General features: G+C 50.9%; 1 protein-coding gene across 1 annotated transcript in view; it reads right to left on the bottom strand.

Moving 5' to 3' along the window:
• LOC307074822 (kalirin-like) overlaps nucleotides 1-14,134 on the bottom strand; it is a gene marked incomplete at both ends in the record, with an annotated part of 54,334 nt that extends 40,200 nt beyond the window's left edge. Inside the window, 13 exon segments of the mRNA XM_079735191.1 lie at nucleotides 2,197-2,249; nucleotides 2,809-2,931; nucleotides 3,726-3,800; nucleotides 4,308-4,424; nucleotides 4,813-4,935; nucleotides 6,159-6,251; nucleotides 6,329-6,463; nucleotides 7,269-7,400; nucleotides 7,887-8,078; nucleotides 10,123-10,245; nucleotides 10,983-11,298; nucleotides 13,056-13,279; nucleotides 13,982-14,134. Of these exon segments, the coding sequence (XP_079591317.1) occupies nucleotides 2,197-2,249; nucleotides 2,809-2,931; nucleotides 3,726-3,800; nucleotides 4,308-4,424; nucleotides 4,813-4,935; nucleotides 6,159-6,251; nucleotides 6,329-6,463; nucleotides 7,269-7,400; nucleotides 7,887-8,078; nucleotides 10,123-10,245; nucleotides 10,983-11,298; nucleotides 13,056-13,279; nucleotides 13,982-14,134 (1,859 nt within the window).
• Between the last annotated feature and the right edge of the window lie 1,764 nt (nucleotides 14,135-15,898).

The following is a 15,898-nucleotide window of genomic DNA, read 5'->3' as shown; positions in this document are numbered from 1 at the left end:
ACACCCTTAACCCCACCTCACTCACACCACCTACCACACCCTTAACCCCACCTCACTAACACCACCTACCACACCCTTAACCCCACCTCTCTAACACCACCTACCACACCCTTAACCCCACCTCACTAACACCACCTACCACACCCTTAACCCCACCTCACTAACACCATCTACCACACCCTTAACCCCACCTCTCTAACACCACCTACCACACCCTTAACCCCACCTCACTAACACCACCTACCACACCCTTAACCCCACCTCACTAACACCACCTACCACACCCTTAACCCCACCTCACTCACACCACCTACCACACCCTTAACCCCACCTCTCTAACACCACCTACCACACCCTTAACCCCACCTCACTAACACCACCTACCACACCCTTAACCCCACCTCTCTAACACCACCTACCACACCCTTAACCCCACCTCTCTAACACCACCTACCACACCCTTAACCCCACCTCTCTAACACCACCTACCACACCCTTAACCCCACCTCACTAACACCACCTACCACACCCTTAACCCCACCTCACTAACACCACCTACCACACCCTTAACCCCACCTCACTAACACCACCTACCACACCCTTAACCCCACCTCACTAACACCACCTACCACACCCTTAACCCCACCTCTCTAACACCACCTACCACACCCTTAACCCCACCTCACTAACACCACCTACCACACCCTTAACCCCACCTCACTAACACCACCTACCACACCCTTAACCCCACCTCTCTAACACCACCTACCACACCCTTAACCCCACCTCTCTAACACCACCTACCACACCCTTAACCCCACCTCTCTAACACCACCTACCACACCCTTAACCCCACCTCTCTAACACCACCTACCACACCCTTAACCCCACCTCACTAACACCACCTACCACACCCTTAACCCCACCTCACTAACACCACCTACCACACCCTTAACCCCACCTCACTAACACCACCTACCACACCCTTAACCCCACCTCACTAACACCACCTACCACACCCTTAACCCCACCTCACTCACACCACCTACCACACCCTTAACCCCACCTCACTAACACCACCTACCACACCCTTAACCCCACCTCACTCACACCACCTACCACACCCTTAACCCCACCTCTCTAACACCACCTACCACACCCTTAACCCCACCTCTCTAACACCACCTACCACACCCTTAACCCCACCTCTCTAACACCACCTACCACACCCTTAACCCCACCTCACTAACACCACCTACCACACCCTTAACCCCACCTCACTAACACCACCTACCACACCCTTAACCCCACCTCACTAACACCACCTACCACACCCTTAACCCCACCTCACTAACACCACCTACCACACCCTTAACCCCACCTCACTAACACCACCTACCACACCCTTAACCCCACCTCACTAACACCACCTACCACACCCTTAACCCCACCTCTCTAACACCACCTACCACACCCTTAACCCCACCTCTCTAACACCACCTACCACACCCTTAACCCCACCTCTCTAACACCACCTACCACACCCTTAACCCCACCTCACTAACACCACCTACCACACCCTTAACCCCACCTCACTAACACCACCTACCACACCCTTAACCCCACCTCACTAACACCACCTACCACACCCTTAACCCCACCTCACTAACACCACCTACCACACCCTTAACCCCACCTCACTCACACCACCTACCACACCCTTAACCCCACCTCACTCACACCACCTACCACACCCTTAACCCCACCTCACTAACACCACCTACCACACCCTTAACCCCACCTCTCTAACACCACCTACCACACCCTTAACCCCACCTCTCTAACACCACCTCCCACACCCTTAACCCCACCTCACTCACACCACCTACCACACCCTTAACCCCACCTCACTAACACCACCTACCACACCCTTAACCCCACCTCACTAACACCACCTACCACACCCTTAACCCCACCTCTCTAACACCACCTACCACACCCTTAACCCCACCTCTCTAACACCACCTCCCACACCCTTAACCCCACCTCTCTAACACCACCTACCACACCCTTAACACTCACTCACTCACACCCTAAAGAGTGAGTGAGTGAGTGAGTGAGTGAGTGAGTGAGTGAGCGAGTGAGTGAGCGAGCGAGCGAGTGAGCGAGTGAGCGAGTGAGTGAGCGAGTGAGTACCGTAGCTGCAGGATGAGGTCCTCTCCCTCTCGGATAACACTGAGTAGCGCATCCTAGAGACCAGATGAAAGGATTAGGTCAGAGGTCAGATTACAGCAGAATGAGGTCAGAGGTCATGTGTCAACATGTTGTAGTTGAGTGGCATCATGGGAGTGTTAGCTTAGCGTTTGTTAGCATGCTGTACCTGAGTGTGAGCCTGTACCTTAGCATGCTGTACCTTAGTGTTCGCCTGTGTGTTAGCATGCTGTAGCTGAGCTTCAGCCTGTGTGTTAGCATGCTGTACCTGAGCGTGAGCCTGTACCTTAGCATGCTGTACCTTAGTGTTCGCCTGTGTGTTAGCATGCTGTAGCTGAGCGTAGCCTGTACCTTAGCATGATGTACCTTAGTGTTAGCCTGTGTGTTAGCATGCTGTAGCTGAGCTTTAGCCTGTGTGTTAGCATGCTCTAGCTGAGTGTTAGCCTGTGTGTTAGCATGCTGTAGCTGAGCTTTAGCCTGTGTGTTAGCATGCTGTACCTGAGCGTGAGCCTGTACCTTAGCATGCTGTACCTGAGTGTTAGCCTGTGTGTTAGCATGCTGTAGCTGAGCTTTAGCCTGTGTGTTAGCATTCTGTACCTGAGTGTTAGCCTGCTGCTGCTGCTGCTGGTTGATCATGCTCTGCAGAGCGTCCACCGTGTCCGGACACATGCTGAGCTCAGCAGACATCTGCTTCTGCAGTCCCTCCATCCAGGCAGACAGCTAGAAACAGAGGCCGTAAACACATAAACCAGAGCTACACAACACGCCCAGATCTGCATAACACGCCAAGAGCTACACAACACGCCCAGAGCTGCACAACGCCCCCAGAGCTACAAACAGAGGCCATAAACACACACACCAGAGCTACACAACACCCCCAGAGCTACACAACACGCCCAGAGCTACACAACATGCCCAGAGCTACACAACACGCCCAGAGCTGCACAACACGCCCAGAGCTGCACAACACGCCCAGAGCTACAAACAGAGGCCATAAACAAACACGCCCAGAGCTACACAACACGCCCAGAGCTACACAACACACACCAGAGCTACACAACGCCCCCAGAGCTACAAACAGAGGCCATAAACACACACACCAGAGCTACACAACGCCCCCAGAGCTACACAACACGCCCAGAGCTACACAACACGCCCAGAGCTACACAACACGCCCAGAGCTACACAACACGCCCAGAGCTGCACAACACGCCCAGAGCTACAAACAGAGGCCATAAACAAACACGCCCAGAGCTACACAACACGCCCAGAGCTACAAACAGAGGCCATAAACACACACGCTCAGAGCTGCACAACACGCCCAGAGCTACACAACACGCCCAGAGCTACACAACCCTAGAGCTACACAACACGCCCAGGGCTACAAACAGAGGCCATAAACACACTCCCCCAGAGCTACACAACACGCCCAGAGCTACACAACACGCCCAGAGCTACACAACCCACCCAGAGCTACACAACTCCCCCAGAGCTACACAGCTGTTTTGTGGTACCTCCTTGGTGTGTGTGTAGAAGGACACGGCGAGGTCCAGCAGCAGTTTCCTCTGTTCCACACGCTGGATAAATGCCTGAGAAACACAACACAGATTATACATTATACCCATTATGGAGACAATAAGAATGGTCCTCATAAGTGTGCGCGTGTGTGCAGGCCCGGCCCTGGGCATAGGCAGTATAGACGAATGCTACGGGCACATCCACCCGCAGGGGCATACTGTATTCATCTGACTTTAACTTCAATGTTTATGTTACTTAGTACCAGTAGTTATGTCGAAATAAATATTAGACAACATAACATAACATGTAAAATAAAAGAGCAGCCTAGTTTCCGTGTCCTAATACGTTTTTTGTGTGTACAATTTTCTATGTAAAATAAAAGAGTCTCAAAGGCAAAGCTTTGCAGCTTCTTTGAGTGTATGAACATTGGTAGTTTACTGTGGATCCAAAGGGGTAGGGGGCGCCAGCAAAAACCTTGCCTAGGGCGCCAAATTGGTCAGGGCCGGCCCTGCGTGCGTGCGTGCGTGCGTGCGTGCGTGCGTGCGTGCGTGCGTGCGTGCGTGCGTGCGTGCGTCTACCTGCATGCGTGTCTCCAGGTCCCCGGCTGCCTGGTAGATCTCTCTCTCCTCACAGTCTCCAGAGCGAGCCAGCTGACCGGCGGCCTCCAGGAGCTTCTCTGCATTAGTGTAGGTGTTCTACACACACACACACACACACACAGATACACACAGACACACACACAAACACACACACAGATACACACACACACACACAGATACACACACACACACACACAAACACACACATAGATACACACAGACACACACACACACACACACACACACACACACCGATACACACAGACACACACACACACACACAGAGACACAGAGACACACACACAGACACACACATACTCACACACACACACACAAACACACACAGACACACACACACACAGACACACACACACACACGATGGACACAATTGAAATCGCTCGTTAGGGACAGGTAAAGTTAGACAGGTTTGGTAAAAAAAGTCGGGTTCAACAGGTAGGTAACACAGGTATGTGAGACAGGTACCTGTGCTACTTGTTGGAAGTCGTCATGTCGTCTCTGCAGAGCTCTGGCCCGGTGGAGTGACTTGCCAACGCCGGTGTGTTTATTAAGAAACACCTCCCCATGTTGCTCAACCCAGTCCTCGACCTGCAGAGAGAGACCTTGATATACACCTCGAGAAAGACCTGGATATACACCTGGAGAGAGACCTGGATATACACTACACCTGGAGAGAGACCTGGATATGCACCTGGAGAGAGACCTGGATATACACCTGGAGAGAGACCTGGATATACACCTGAAGAAAGACCTGGATATACTCTATAGCTGGAGAGAGACCTGGATATACACCTAGAGAGAGCTGGATATACACCTGGAGAGTGACCTGGATATACTGTACTCCTGGAGAGAGACCTGGATACACCCTATACCTGGAGAGAGAGACCTTGATATACACTACGCCTGGAGAGAGAGAGACCTTGATATACATTACACATAGAGAGAGAGAGACCTTGATATACACTACACCTGGAGATAGACCTTGATATACACTACACCTGGAGAGAGACCTTGATATACACCTGGAGAGAGACCTGGATATACTCTACACCTGGAGAGAGACCTGGACACACACTACACGTGGAGAGAGAGACCTTGATAGACACTAAACCTGGAGAGAGACCTGGATATACACTACATCTTGAGAGAGACACCTTGATATAGCCTACACCTGGAGAGAGAGAGACCTTGATATACCCTACACCTGGAGAGAGAGAGACATTGATATACACTACACCTGGAGAGAGACCTTGATATACACTACACCTTGAAAGAGACACCTTGATATACACTACACCTGGAGAGAGAGAGAGACCTGGATGTACACTACACCTGGAGAGAGAGAGACCTTGATATACACTACACCTGGAGAGAGACCTTGATATACACTACATCTGGAGAGAGAGACCTTGAAATACACTACACCTGGAGAGAGAGAGACCTTGATATACATAACACCTGGAGAGAGAGAGACATTGATATACACTACACCTTGAAAGAGACACCTTGATATACACTACACCTGGAGAGAGAGAGAGACCTGGATGTACACTACACCTGGAGAGAGAGAGACCTTGATATACACTACACCTGGAGAGAGACCTTGATATACACTACATCTGGAGAGAGAGACCTTGAAATACACTACACCTGGAGAGAGAGAGACCTTGATATACATAACACCTGGAGAGAGAGAGACCTCTCTCCAGGTGTGACAGACCTTGATATACGTGCGTGTGTGTGTATGTGTCTGTGGTGCGTGTGTGTGTGTGTGTGTCTGTGTGCGTTCTTTTGCGTGTGTGTGTTTGTACCTGTCTGACATCTTGTTGGAACACACAGAGTTGCAGACGCTGATGGAGGCGGAGCTTTCGGTGCTGCCACGCCCCCTCCACCTCTTGGTGACCCTGCAGACATACAGATAGAGAGACAGTCAGACAGATGGACAGTCAGCCAGAGAGACAGACGGACAAGACGGTGTTACCTGCATGACGTCGTGCAGAACTCCCATGATGCCATGCGTGGCAGTGGGCGGAGCCTGAGGCTGGGCGTCGTCACACTCTGGGGTTGCCGGGCAACGCTGGAGGATGTCCAATAGGGCTTTACCAGTCTCACTAACCTGGACACACACACAACCACACACACACACACACACACACACACAAACACACACATACACACAAACACACACACCCACACACACAGACATACACATACACACAAACACAGACAAACACACACACATACACACACACACAAACACACACACATACACACACACACACACATACACACAGACACACACACACCGACAGACAGACAGACAGAAACACACACACACACACACAGAAACACAGACAAACAAACTCACACACACACACAGACAAACACACAGACACAGACAGACAGACAGACACACACACACACACACAAACACACACACACACACACACAAACAGAAAGACAAACACGCAAACACAAATACATACACACCATCAGTAACTTTTGCAACAAAGATCCCTGAAGCAGAGACAGAGAGACAGTACCAGGGTGCAGAGAGACAGTACCAGGTACAGAGAGACACGACAATCAGAGACAGTACCAGGAACAGAGAGACAGTAAAGAGAGACAGTACCAGGAACAGAGACAGTAAAGAGAGACAGTACCAGCTGGGAAGAGACAGTAAAGAGAGACAGTACCAGGTGGGGAGAGACAGTAGAGCGAGACAGTACCAGGTGAGGAGAAACAGTAAAGAGAGACAGTACCAGGTGAGGAGACAGTAGAGTGAGACAGTACCATGTGGAGAGACAGTAGAGCGAGACAGTACCAGGTACAGAAATACAGTAGCGAGACATTACCAGGTGAGGAGAGACAGTAAATAGAGACATTACCAGGTGAGGATAGACAGTAAAGATAGACAGTACCTGGGTGTAGGCAGAGGTCATGACCTCATACAGCTCCTGGTGTTTCTGGATGGAAGACTGCAGCTCTGGTATCGCCAACGGCAACAAGCTGTCCCCACATGACTCCGCCCACCCTGAGATCTGCTGGACAAACTACACAGACAGAGATAAGAGAGACAGGTGGACAGACAGACAGGTACCTGCTCCGCCCACTGGTGATAGGCTGTGGACAGACAGACAGAGAGACAGACAGACAGGTTCTTGCTCTGCCCCCTGGTGGAAGGCCGTGGCCAGACAGACAGACAGACAGACAGGTACCTGCTCTGCCCCCTGGTGGAAGGCCGTGGACAGACAGACAGAGAGACAGACAGACAGACAGGTACATGCTCTGCCCCCTGGTGGAAGGCCGTGGCCAGACAGACAGACAGACAGACAGACAGACAGACAGACAGGTACCTGCTCTGCCCCCTGGTGGAAGGCCGTGGCCAGACAGACAGACAGACAGACAGACAGGTACCTGCTCTGCCCCCTGGTGGAAGGCCGTGGACAGACAGACAGAGAGACAGACAGAAAGACAGGTACATGCTCTGCCCCCTGGTGGAAGGCCGTGGCCAGACAGACAGACAGACAGACAGGTACCTGCTCTGCCCCCTGGTGGAAGGCCGTGGCCAGGCCCAGAGTCTGGCTCCGCTCCTCCAACACTGTTGTCAGAGCCTTCCAGTCCTCCTGTAACCGTGACGATACCTCGCCGATACGCTCCGCGCCGTAGTGACCGCCCTCCGCCAACCTCGTTGCCACGGTGACCACGCTGTCTACGTTTCCACTTCCGTTCTGAGGACACAACCAGAGGCATTCTGGGTAATGTAGGCCTGTTTGATCCAGATCTACTGAACCACAAGGTGACAAGATGGAGCCCCGCCCTCATAGCCATCAAATAATAATATCTTTATCTATGTGTACCGTAAAACTAATAATATCTTTATCTATGTGTACCGTAAAACTAATAATATCTTTATCTATGTGTACCGTAAAACTAATAATATCTTTATCTATGTGTACCGTAAAACTAATAATATCTTTATCTACGTGTACCGTAAAACTAATGATATCTTTATATATGTGTACCGTAAAACTAAACATAATAGCTTTATTTATGTGTACCGTAAAACTTCAATTAAACGAGTCTTTTTTACGGGCCGGTTGTGGATACACGATTTGACAAATAAACGTATCCATACACAGACCAGCAAACTCCTCAGAGTAAAAAAGGTGACAGTGTCACGGGGGAGGGGGCGAAAATCCTCGGCCCAAGGACTGATCGGTGTTTCGAGATATACGGCTACTCGAATTCTGAGCTGCCCTGGGCGGGATTTAGCGTGAATATTCATTACGGAGGTTGTAGCACACGGTACAATGGAAAGATTTCAAATGACAGACTTGGATGCAAAAAGTAGCCCTTTATAATACAGAAATTTGCTGTTGGTGCATTGGCCTAGGACAACATCCTTGCCTGATTATTTATCTAAATAGCCCTATGTTGTTAGAATTTACTAACTTTATGCAAGGTCTATGTTCGTGCAGTACTCGGCGTTGACTCTGTCCTAAAAATACAATATTATTGCAAATTATATCTCATCAAAAAAGCGGTAGCTACCGTTAGTTGAATCTAGCAAACAAATAGCTGTTGTTTTTGCTCAAAAAAGCTTGACTTACCTCGAATTTAACAAAAGATAGTTCCTTCAAATTAGGGCTTTACGGTATGGACTGAAATGTATATTACGGTATGATTTGAGGCATAGACGGTAACGGTATTATATCACGGTATGTTAATTTATCTTCTAATTTCGATATAAATGCTTCTGAAGGGGTAAAATACTGGTACGGCAGCAAAGCTGCATACAATTTTTTAAAATCTTTTCTCAAGGTACTTCCATCTCTGAAAAACACTAGGACCTAGGACCTGGGATCGAGTGTTTTGACAATCTCTTTAAAACCCTTTCTATCAACATTTTGAAAGGGAACCATGTCCTTACACAGTTAAACAGTGACGGAGTTTGTTATCTCGTTCCACCACTGGCATTTTGTCGTGAGGACTGGCTTTGGAAAATGCCTGCGGAAGCAATGTCTGATATGCAGAGACAGCTTCACGCTACCAGCGTCTGTCTCGTACGGTGTGGAATGAGAACTCATGAAGGGACTATTAGCATACTGCCTGAGAAGGCAGTATCGCTGTCAAATCTGTCCCTGGGAAAAGTAACGTTGAGCCAAATTGAAAAAGGAACTATGTTTCGTTACCATATTTTCAGTAGTTGCGCGTAACTTTACTTTTTACATGAAAAAGTAGTTAGGTTACAGTATTAATGCGTTACTTACTTTGTTACGTGTTACACACAACACTGTCTACCGGTTACACCGGTCTCACGGTAACGTCAAGATCCATACCGTAGCGCAAATTCACACTGGTGTACTTTCTATACCGTACACCCCTACTTCAAATTGACGTTAAAGGTTTCCATCAGAGTCGCGCGGTAGCCAGGCGTCTCATCCAAAGGCGAGCTCAGTTGGCGCTGTGTGCTTCAAGATTCTGAAGCATGTGCTGAGATTCCGATTGGCCCAGAGAAATGTCAATTATAAGAATTATCCAATAATGTTTCGCAATTCTAGCCTGCATGGCATGCATATGAAGGACAGCCTTCCCGCCCCCCGCCCCTTTCCACCAAAATAAAACTCTCCGGTTCTACGCGATTCACGTGAATGACCCAATTGACCAAGAAAACGGCAATTGTCACCGAAAAGCGACAAGTTTGCCGTTATGATACATATCCAAATATATATGGATATATCCACCTGTATCAGGTATGTGTGTGTGAAGTACCATGCAGTTGGCGGTGAAGTGCTGGTGCTGGCCGTGGAGGTCGAGGGCATGCTGGTGGCTCAGGCCCACGTCCTGAAGGCTCTGGACAAACAGCTCCTTGCTGTGGGCGATCCACTCCGACATCTGTGGCACAAGAAGAGGCACGCTTTAACAGCCTCTCCAAGGGGCAGCCTCTCCAAGGGACAGCCTCTCGAAGGGACAGCCTCTCCAAGGGGCAGCCTCTCGAAGGGACAAGTTTGTTAAACCCCACCCCTACCTGTACAGGTGAGATAGGCCCTGCCCCCTACCTGTACAGGTGAGATAGGCCCTGCCCCCTACCTGTACAGGTGAGATAGGCCCAGCCCCCTACTTGAGCAACATTCTGCAGGTACAGATGAGTTGGACCCCTCCCCCTACATTGGCGGCGTCCTGCAGGTACAGGTGATTTAGGCCCCGCCCACTACCTGTACAGGTGAGTGAGGCCCCGCAACTACCTTGGCAGCGTCCTGCAGGTACAGGTGATTTAGGCCCCGCCCCCTAGCTGTAGAGGTGAGTGAGGCCCCGCCCCTACCTTGGTAGTGTCCTGCAGGTACAGGTGATTTAGGCCCCGCCCCCTACCTGTACAGGTGAGTGAGGCCCCGCCCCTACCTTGGCAGTGTCCTGCAGGTACAGATGATTTAGGCCCCACCCCCTACCTGTACAGGTGAGATAGGCCCTGCCCCCTACCTGTACAGGTGAGATAGGCCCAGCCCCCTACCTGAGCAACATTCTGCAGGTACAGGTGAGTTAGGCCCCTCCTCCTACATTGACGGCGTCCTGCGGGTACAGGTGATTTAGGCCCCGCCCCCTACCTGTACAGGTGAGCTAGGCCCCGCCCCTACCTTGGCAGCGTCCTGCAGGTACAGGTGCAGCTGCAGGGCCTGGTCCAGGTGCAGCTTGCGGTCACTCCAGCTCTGCAGGAAGTGCGCCCGGGCCCCCTGCAGGCGCTCCAGCAGCGACGACACCCTGGGGCCCACGCTCTGGAAGTCGGCCCCTCCGGATAGCCAGCTGCCATGGTTACCGCCGGCGTCCCCGGCCGGCTCTCCGGGATTGGGGCCTAGTCGCATGCGCTGGAGAAGGCTCCGGCCCTCCCGTTCAAGTGCATCGATTGGTGCCGTGGCAACCGTGCTACGGAGTCGGCCATGTTCCTCAACAAGGCTAGAGACAGAAATATAGGAATATATCTAACATATCGATTTAAAATCAATATGTTAGTGCTCCATTGAACGCTCCGTTCACTTGCATAGGCCTTCCTGACTTCCGGCGGTCAATTATTTTTTGATAATAACCGTTGCTAAGCATATAATGACCGCTGTCAAGGAAAGTGGATTTTTTACCTCTAATTACGTCTTTGGTATCACTCCACAAGTAGTATCACTCCACAAGTAGTATCACTCCACAAGTAGTATCACTCCACAAGTAGTATCACTCCACAAGTAGTATCACTCCACAAGTAGTATCACTCCACAAGTAGTATCACTCCACAAGTAGTATCACTCCACAAGTAGTATCACTCCACAAGTAGTCCGGTAACTTGTCAACACCAGCGTATTCAAGTGCTAAGCGACGTCAACAACTTAGGCAAATTATTTCTCTGTTGATCAACACTACGAATGGTAACAAATAAATTGTAAAAAGACACACCGTGTGAAGTAATTTTTTCGTTTTGGCAAGTAGCTGTGTAATAAGCGGGATAATGTATGGAACGTCGCCGGTCATTATCGAAAATAATACCCTTCAGGGCATTTTCCCGTTAATGACCGGCGCTCTACATTATCCTTTACATATCAATATATAATCTATATATGTACAGCATCTATATAAAATATAGCAGCAAAGAGGGGGTCTAGTTAGCTGAAACTGATTCCATGTAGCAAATTTGGTGTTGATACGGAAAGATTTGGCTAATAATAGCACCGAGATGTTCACTTCCTGTTTAGCGGCTTCGATGCCATATTTGATTGGCTTCCACTGGCAAATATAGTTAATATTGAAAAATCCGAAAGTATCATTTGTGCAGCTTTCGTAGAGTTTGGATTAAATCCAATATGGCGGAGGAGACAAGTGAACGATCAAGAGCATTAATGCATGTCGAACAATGAACTGTCGGGGAGCTAGAGCGTTCAATGCATATGCATAAAAATCGCTGTGAGTGATTGGGATAGTGTCTATAGAATATATATAAATATATGTACTGTATTATGTAAAGTATCTATATAAATAGAGATATACTATATATTTAACGTATCTATATATATATATATATATTAATTATGTATAGTACATATGTATATATATATATATAAATATATGTACTATACATAATTAATAATAATAATTCATTATATTTATATAGCGCTTTTCTAGACACTCAAAGAGGCTTTACAGTGAAGGGACCTCACTAACCACCACCAGTGTGTAGCACCCACTGGGGTGATGCACGGCAGCCAATCTGCGCCAGAACGCTCACCACACACCAGCTGGAGGTGGAGAGTGAGGGAATCAATGAGTCAGCCAATTATACGGGAGGATGATTAGGGGCCAGATTGAATGGGCCTGGTTGGGCCAGGACACCGGGGAAACCCCTCCTCTTTGAGATAAGTGCCCTGGGATCTTTATGACCTCAGTGAGTCAGGACCTCGGTTTAACGTCTCCTCTGAAGGACGGCGCCTTCCACAGCACAGTGTCCCCGTCACTGCACTGGGGCATGGGGATTGATGTTAAGGCCAGAGGGAAGAGTGCCACCTATTGGCCACCACCCGACACCACCACCACATATGTGTTAAAAATCTATATAAATATATATTCAATGTATGCTAAGTATCTATATGAATATATGTACTATACATGTAAAGTATCTACATGAATAGAAATCAATATATTTTCTGTATATGTATATGTGTCTGCGGCCTTACCGACGGGCCTCCTCTACATCCTGGGGCTCAGGTACGCGGGCCAGCCCCGTGTCCAGCTGCTCTAGCTGGGCCAGCAGCTGGCCCGCCGCCCCGGAGAACTCCTCCAGGCCCAGGCGCAGCTCTGTCCACTCCACATGGTCGTACTCCAGAGAGCCGCCCAGGTCAGAGGTCAGCTGGGAGGGGTCCACCAGCCGGGAGAGACCCTCCACCGACACCAGGCTGGTCTGAACACACACACTCAGACCGTCACACACACACACACACACACAGACCGTCACATACACACACACACACAGACCGTCACATACACACACACACACACACACACACACACAGACCATCACATACACACACACACACACACACACAGACGTCACACACACACACACACACACACACACAGACCGTCACATACACACACACACACACACACACACACAGACCATCACATACACACACACACACACAGACCGTCACACACACACACACACAGACCGTCACATACACACACACACACACACACACAGACCATCACATACACACACACACAGACCGTCACACACACACACAAACACACACACACACACAGACCGTCACACACACAGACCGTCACACACACACAGGCCGTCACACACACACACACACACACAGACCGTCTCACGCACACACACACACAAAGACCGTCTCACACACACAAACACACACACACAAACAAACACACAGACCGTCATACACACACACACACAGACCGTCATTCACTCACACACACACACAGACACACACACACACACACACGTCACACACACACACACAAAGACCGTCACACACACACAGACACACACAAACAAACACACAGACCGTCATACACACACACACACAGACCGTCATTCACTCACACACACACACAGACACACACACACACACACCTCGAAGCTGAGCTTGGCGCTGCCCAGGTTGGTCTTGTGCTTCTGCCAGAAGTTGTCTGGTTTGATGAGCAGGGCGGAGGCGATGCGGGTGGAGAAAGACTCCTGCAGCGTGCGGAGGAGGGGCTTCACGCTCTCCCACTTGGAGCCCCGCATGTCCACCACCACCGTGAAGCCACGCGCCCCCACCTCCTCACTGGGTGGAGGAGGGGGGAGACGGGTCAGGGTGGAGGAGGGGTGAGACGGGTCAGGGTGGAGGGACGGAGGGGTGGAGGAGGGGGTGAGACGGGTCAGGGTGGAGGGACGGAAGGGTGGAGGAGGGGGTGAGACGGGTCAGGGTGGAGGAGGGGTGAGACGGGTCAGGGTGGAGGGACGGAGGGGTGGAGGAGGGGGTGAGATGGGTCAGGGTGGAGGGATGGACAGAGTGGAGGAGGGGGTGAGACGGGTCAGGGTGGAGGGACGGACAGGGTGGAGGAGGGGTGAGACGGGTCAGGGTGGAGGGACGGAAGGGTGGAGGAGGGGGGAGACGGGTCAGGGTGGAGGAGGGGGTGAGACGGGTCAGGCTGGAGGGACGGACAGAGTGGAGGAGGGGTGAGACAGGTCAGGGTGGAGGGACGGAAGGGTGGAGGAGGGGGTGAGACGGGTCAGGGTGGAGGGACGGACAGGGTGGTGGAGGGGGTGAGACGGGTCAGCGTGGAGGAGGGGGTGAGACGGGTCAGGGTGGAGGGACGGAAGGGTGGAGGAGGGGGTGAGACAGGTCAGCGTGGAGGAGGGGGTGAGACGGGTCAGGGTGGAGGGACGGACAGGGTGGAGGAGGGGGTGAGACGGGTCAGGGTGGAGGAGGGGTGAGACGGGTCAGGGTGGAGGTACGGTCAGGGTGGAGGTACGGTCAGGGTGGAGGTACGGTCAGGGTGGAGGTACGGTCAGGGTGGAGGTATGGGGGTCAGGGTGGAGGTACGGTCAGGGTGGAGGTACGGTCAGGGTGGAGGTACGGTCAGGGTGGAGGTATGGGGGTCAGGGTGGAGGTACGGTCAGGGTGGAGGTACGGTCAGGGTGGAGGTACGGTCAGGGTGGAGGTATGGGGGTCAGGGTGGAGGTATGGGGGTCAGGGTGGAGGTACGGTCAGGGTGGAGGTACGGTCAGGGTGGAGGTACGGTCAGGGTGGAGGTATGGGGGTCAGGGGGGAGAGGGCAAAAGGTACCTGGGTACGGTTGACAGGTAAGTGACCAATCGGCTCAGGTCTTCCTGTTTAACTCGATCGTGATTGGTCCTGGCAGGAAATGTAAGGATAGGTCCGCCTCTTTTGTCCCTCCCACCTGTAAAGTTCAAATTAGGCTCAGCAATTCTACCCAAAAAAATAATGAGACCTTACTTGCCCTAACCAGGCCTAACTACCCCTAACCAGACGTAACCAAACCTAACTACCCCTAACCAGACCTAATTTACGCTAACCAGCTAACCTTATCGCTAACCTACACTAACTTAACCTTACCAGACTTAACTAGGCCTAACCAGACTCTAACTCTATTTGTTTCAACCAATAATGTTGCTGGAGGCGGGGTCTCTAAGCATGTAGCTAGCTTACACTGACAGGCTTATTACTAGCTAACACACACAGGGCTAGCACTAGCTAACACACACAGGGCTAGCACTAGCTAACACACACAGGGCTAGCACTAGCTAACACACACAGGGCTAGCACTAGCTAACACACACAGGGCTAGCACTAGCTAACACACACAGGGCTAGCACTAGCTAACATTAACAAGGCTAGCGCTAGCTAATCTCAAAGAATCTGCTCTAACCCAGTAGGACTGCTGGAGCAGAGGTTCTGACCCAGTAGGACTGTGTGTGTGTGTGTGTGTGTGTGTGTGTGTGTGTGTGTGTGTGTGTGTGTGTGTGTGTGTGTGTGTGTGTGTG

The sequence above is a fragment of the Pollachius pollachius genome, assembly GCF_949987615.1.
Source record: "Pollachius pollachius genome assembly, chromosome: 4".
Classification (NCBI taxonomy): Eukaryota; Metazoa; Chordata; class Actinopteri; order Gadiformes; family Gadidae; genus Pollachius; species Pollachius pollachius.
This window is presented reverse-complemented; position numbering and strand designations above follow the sequence as displayed.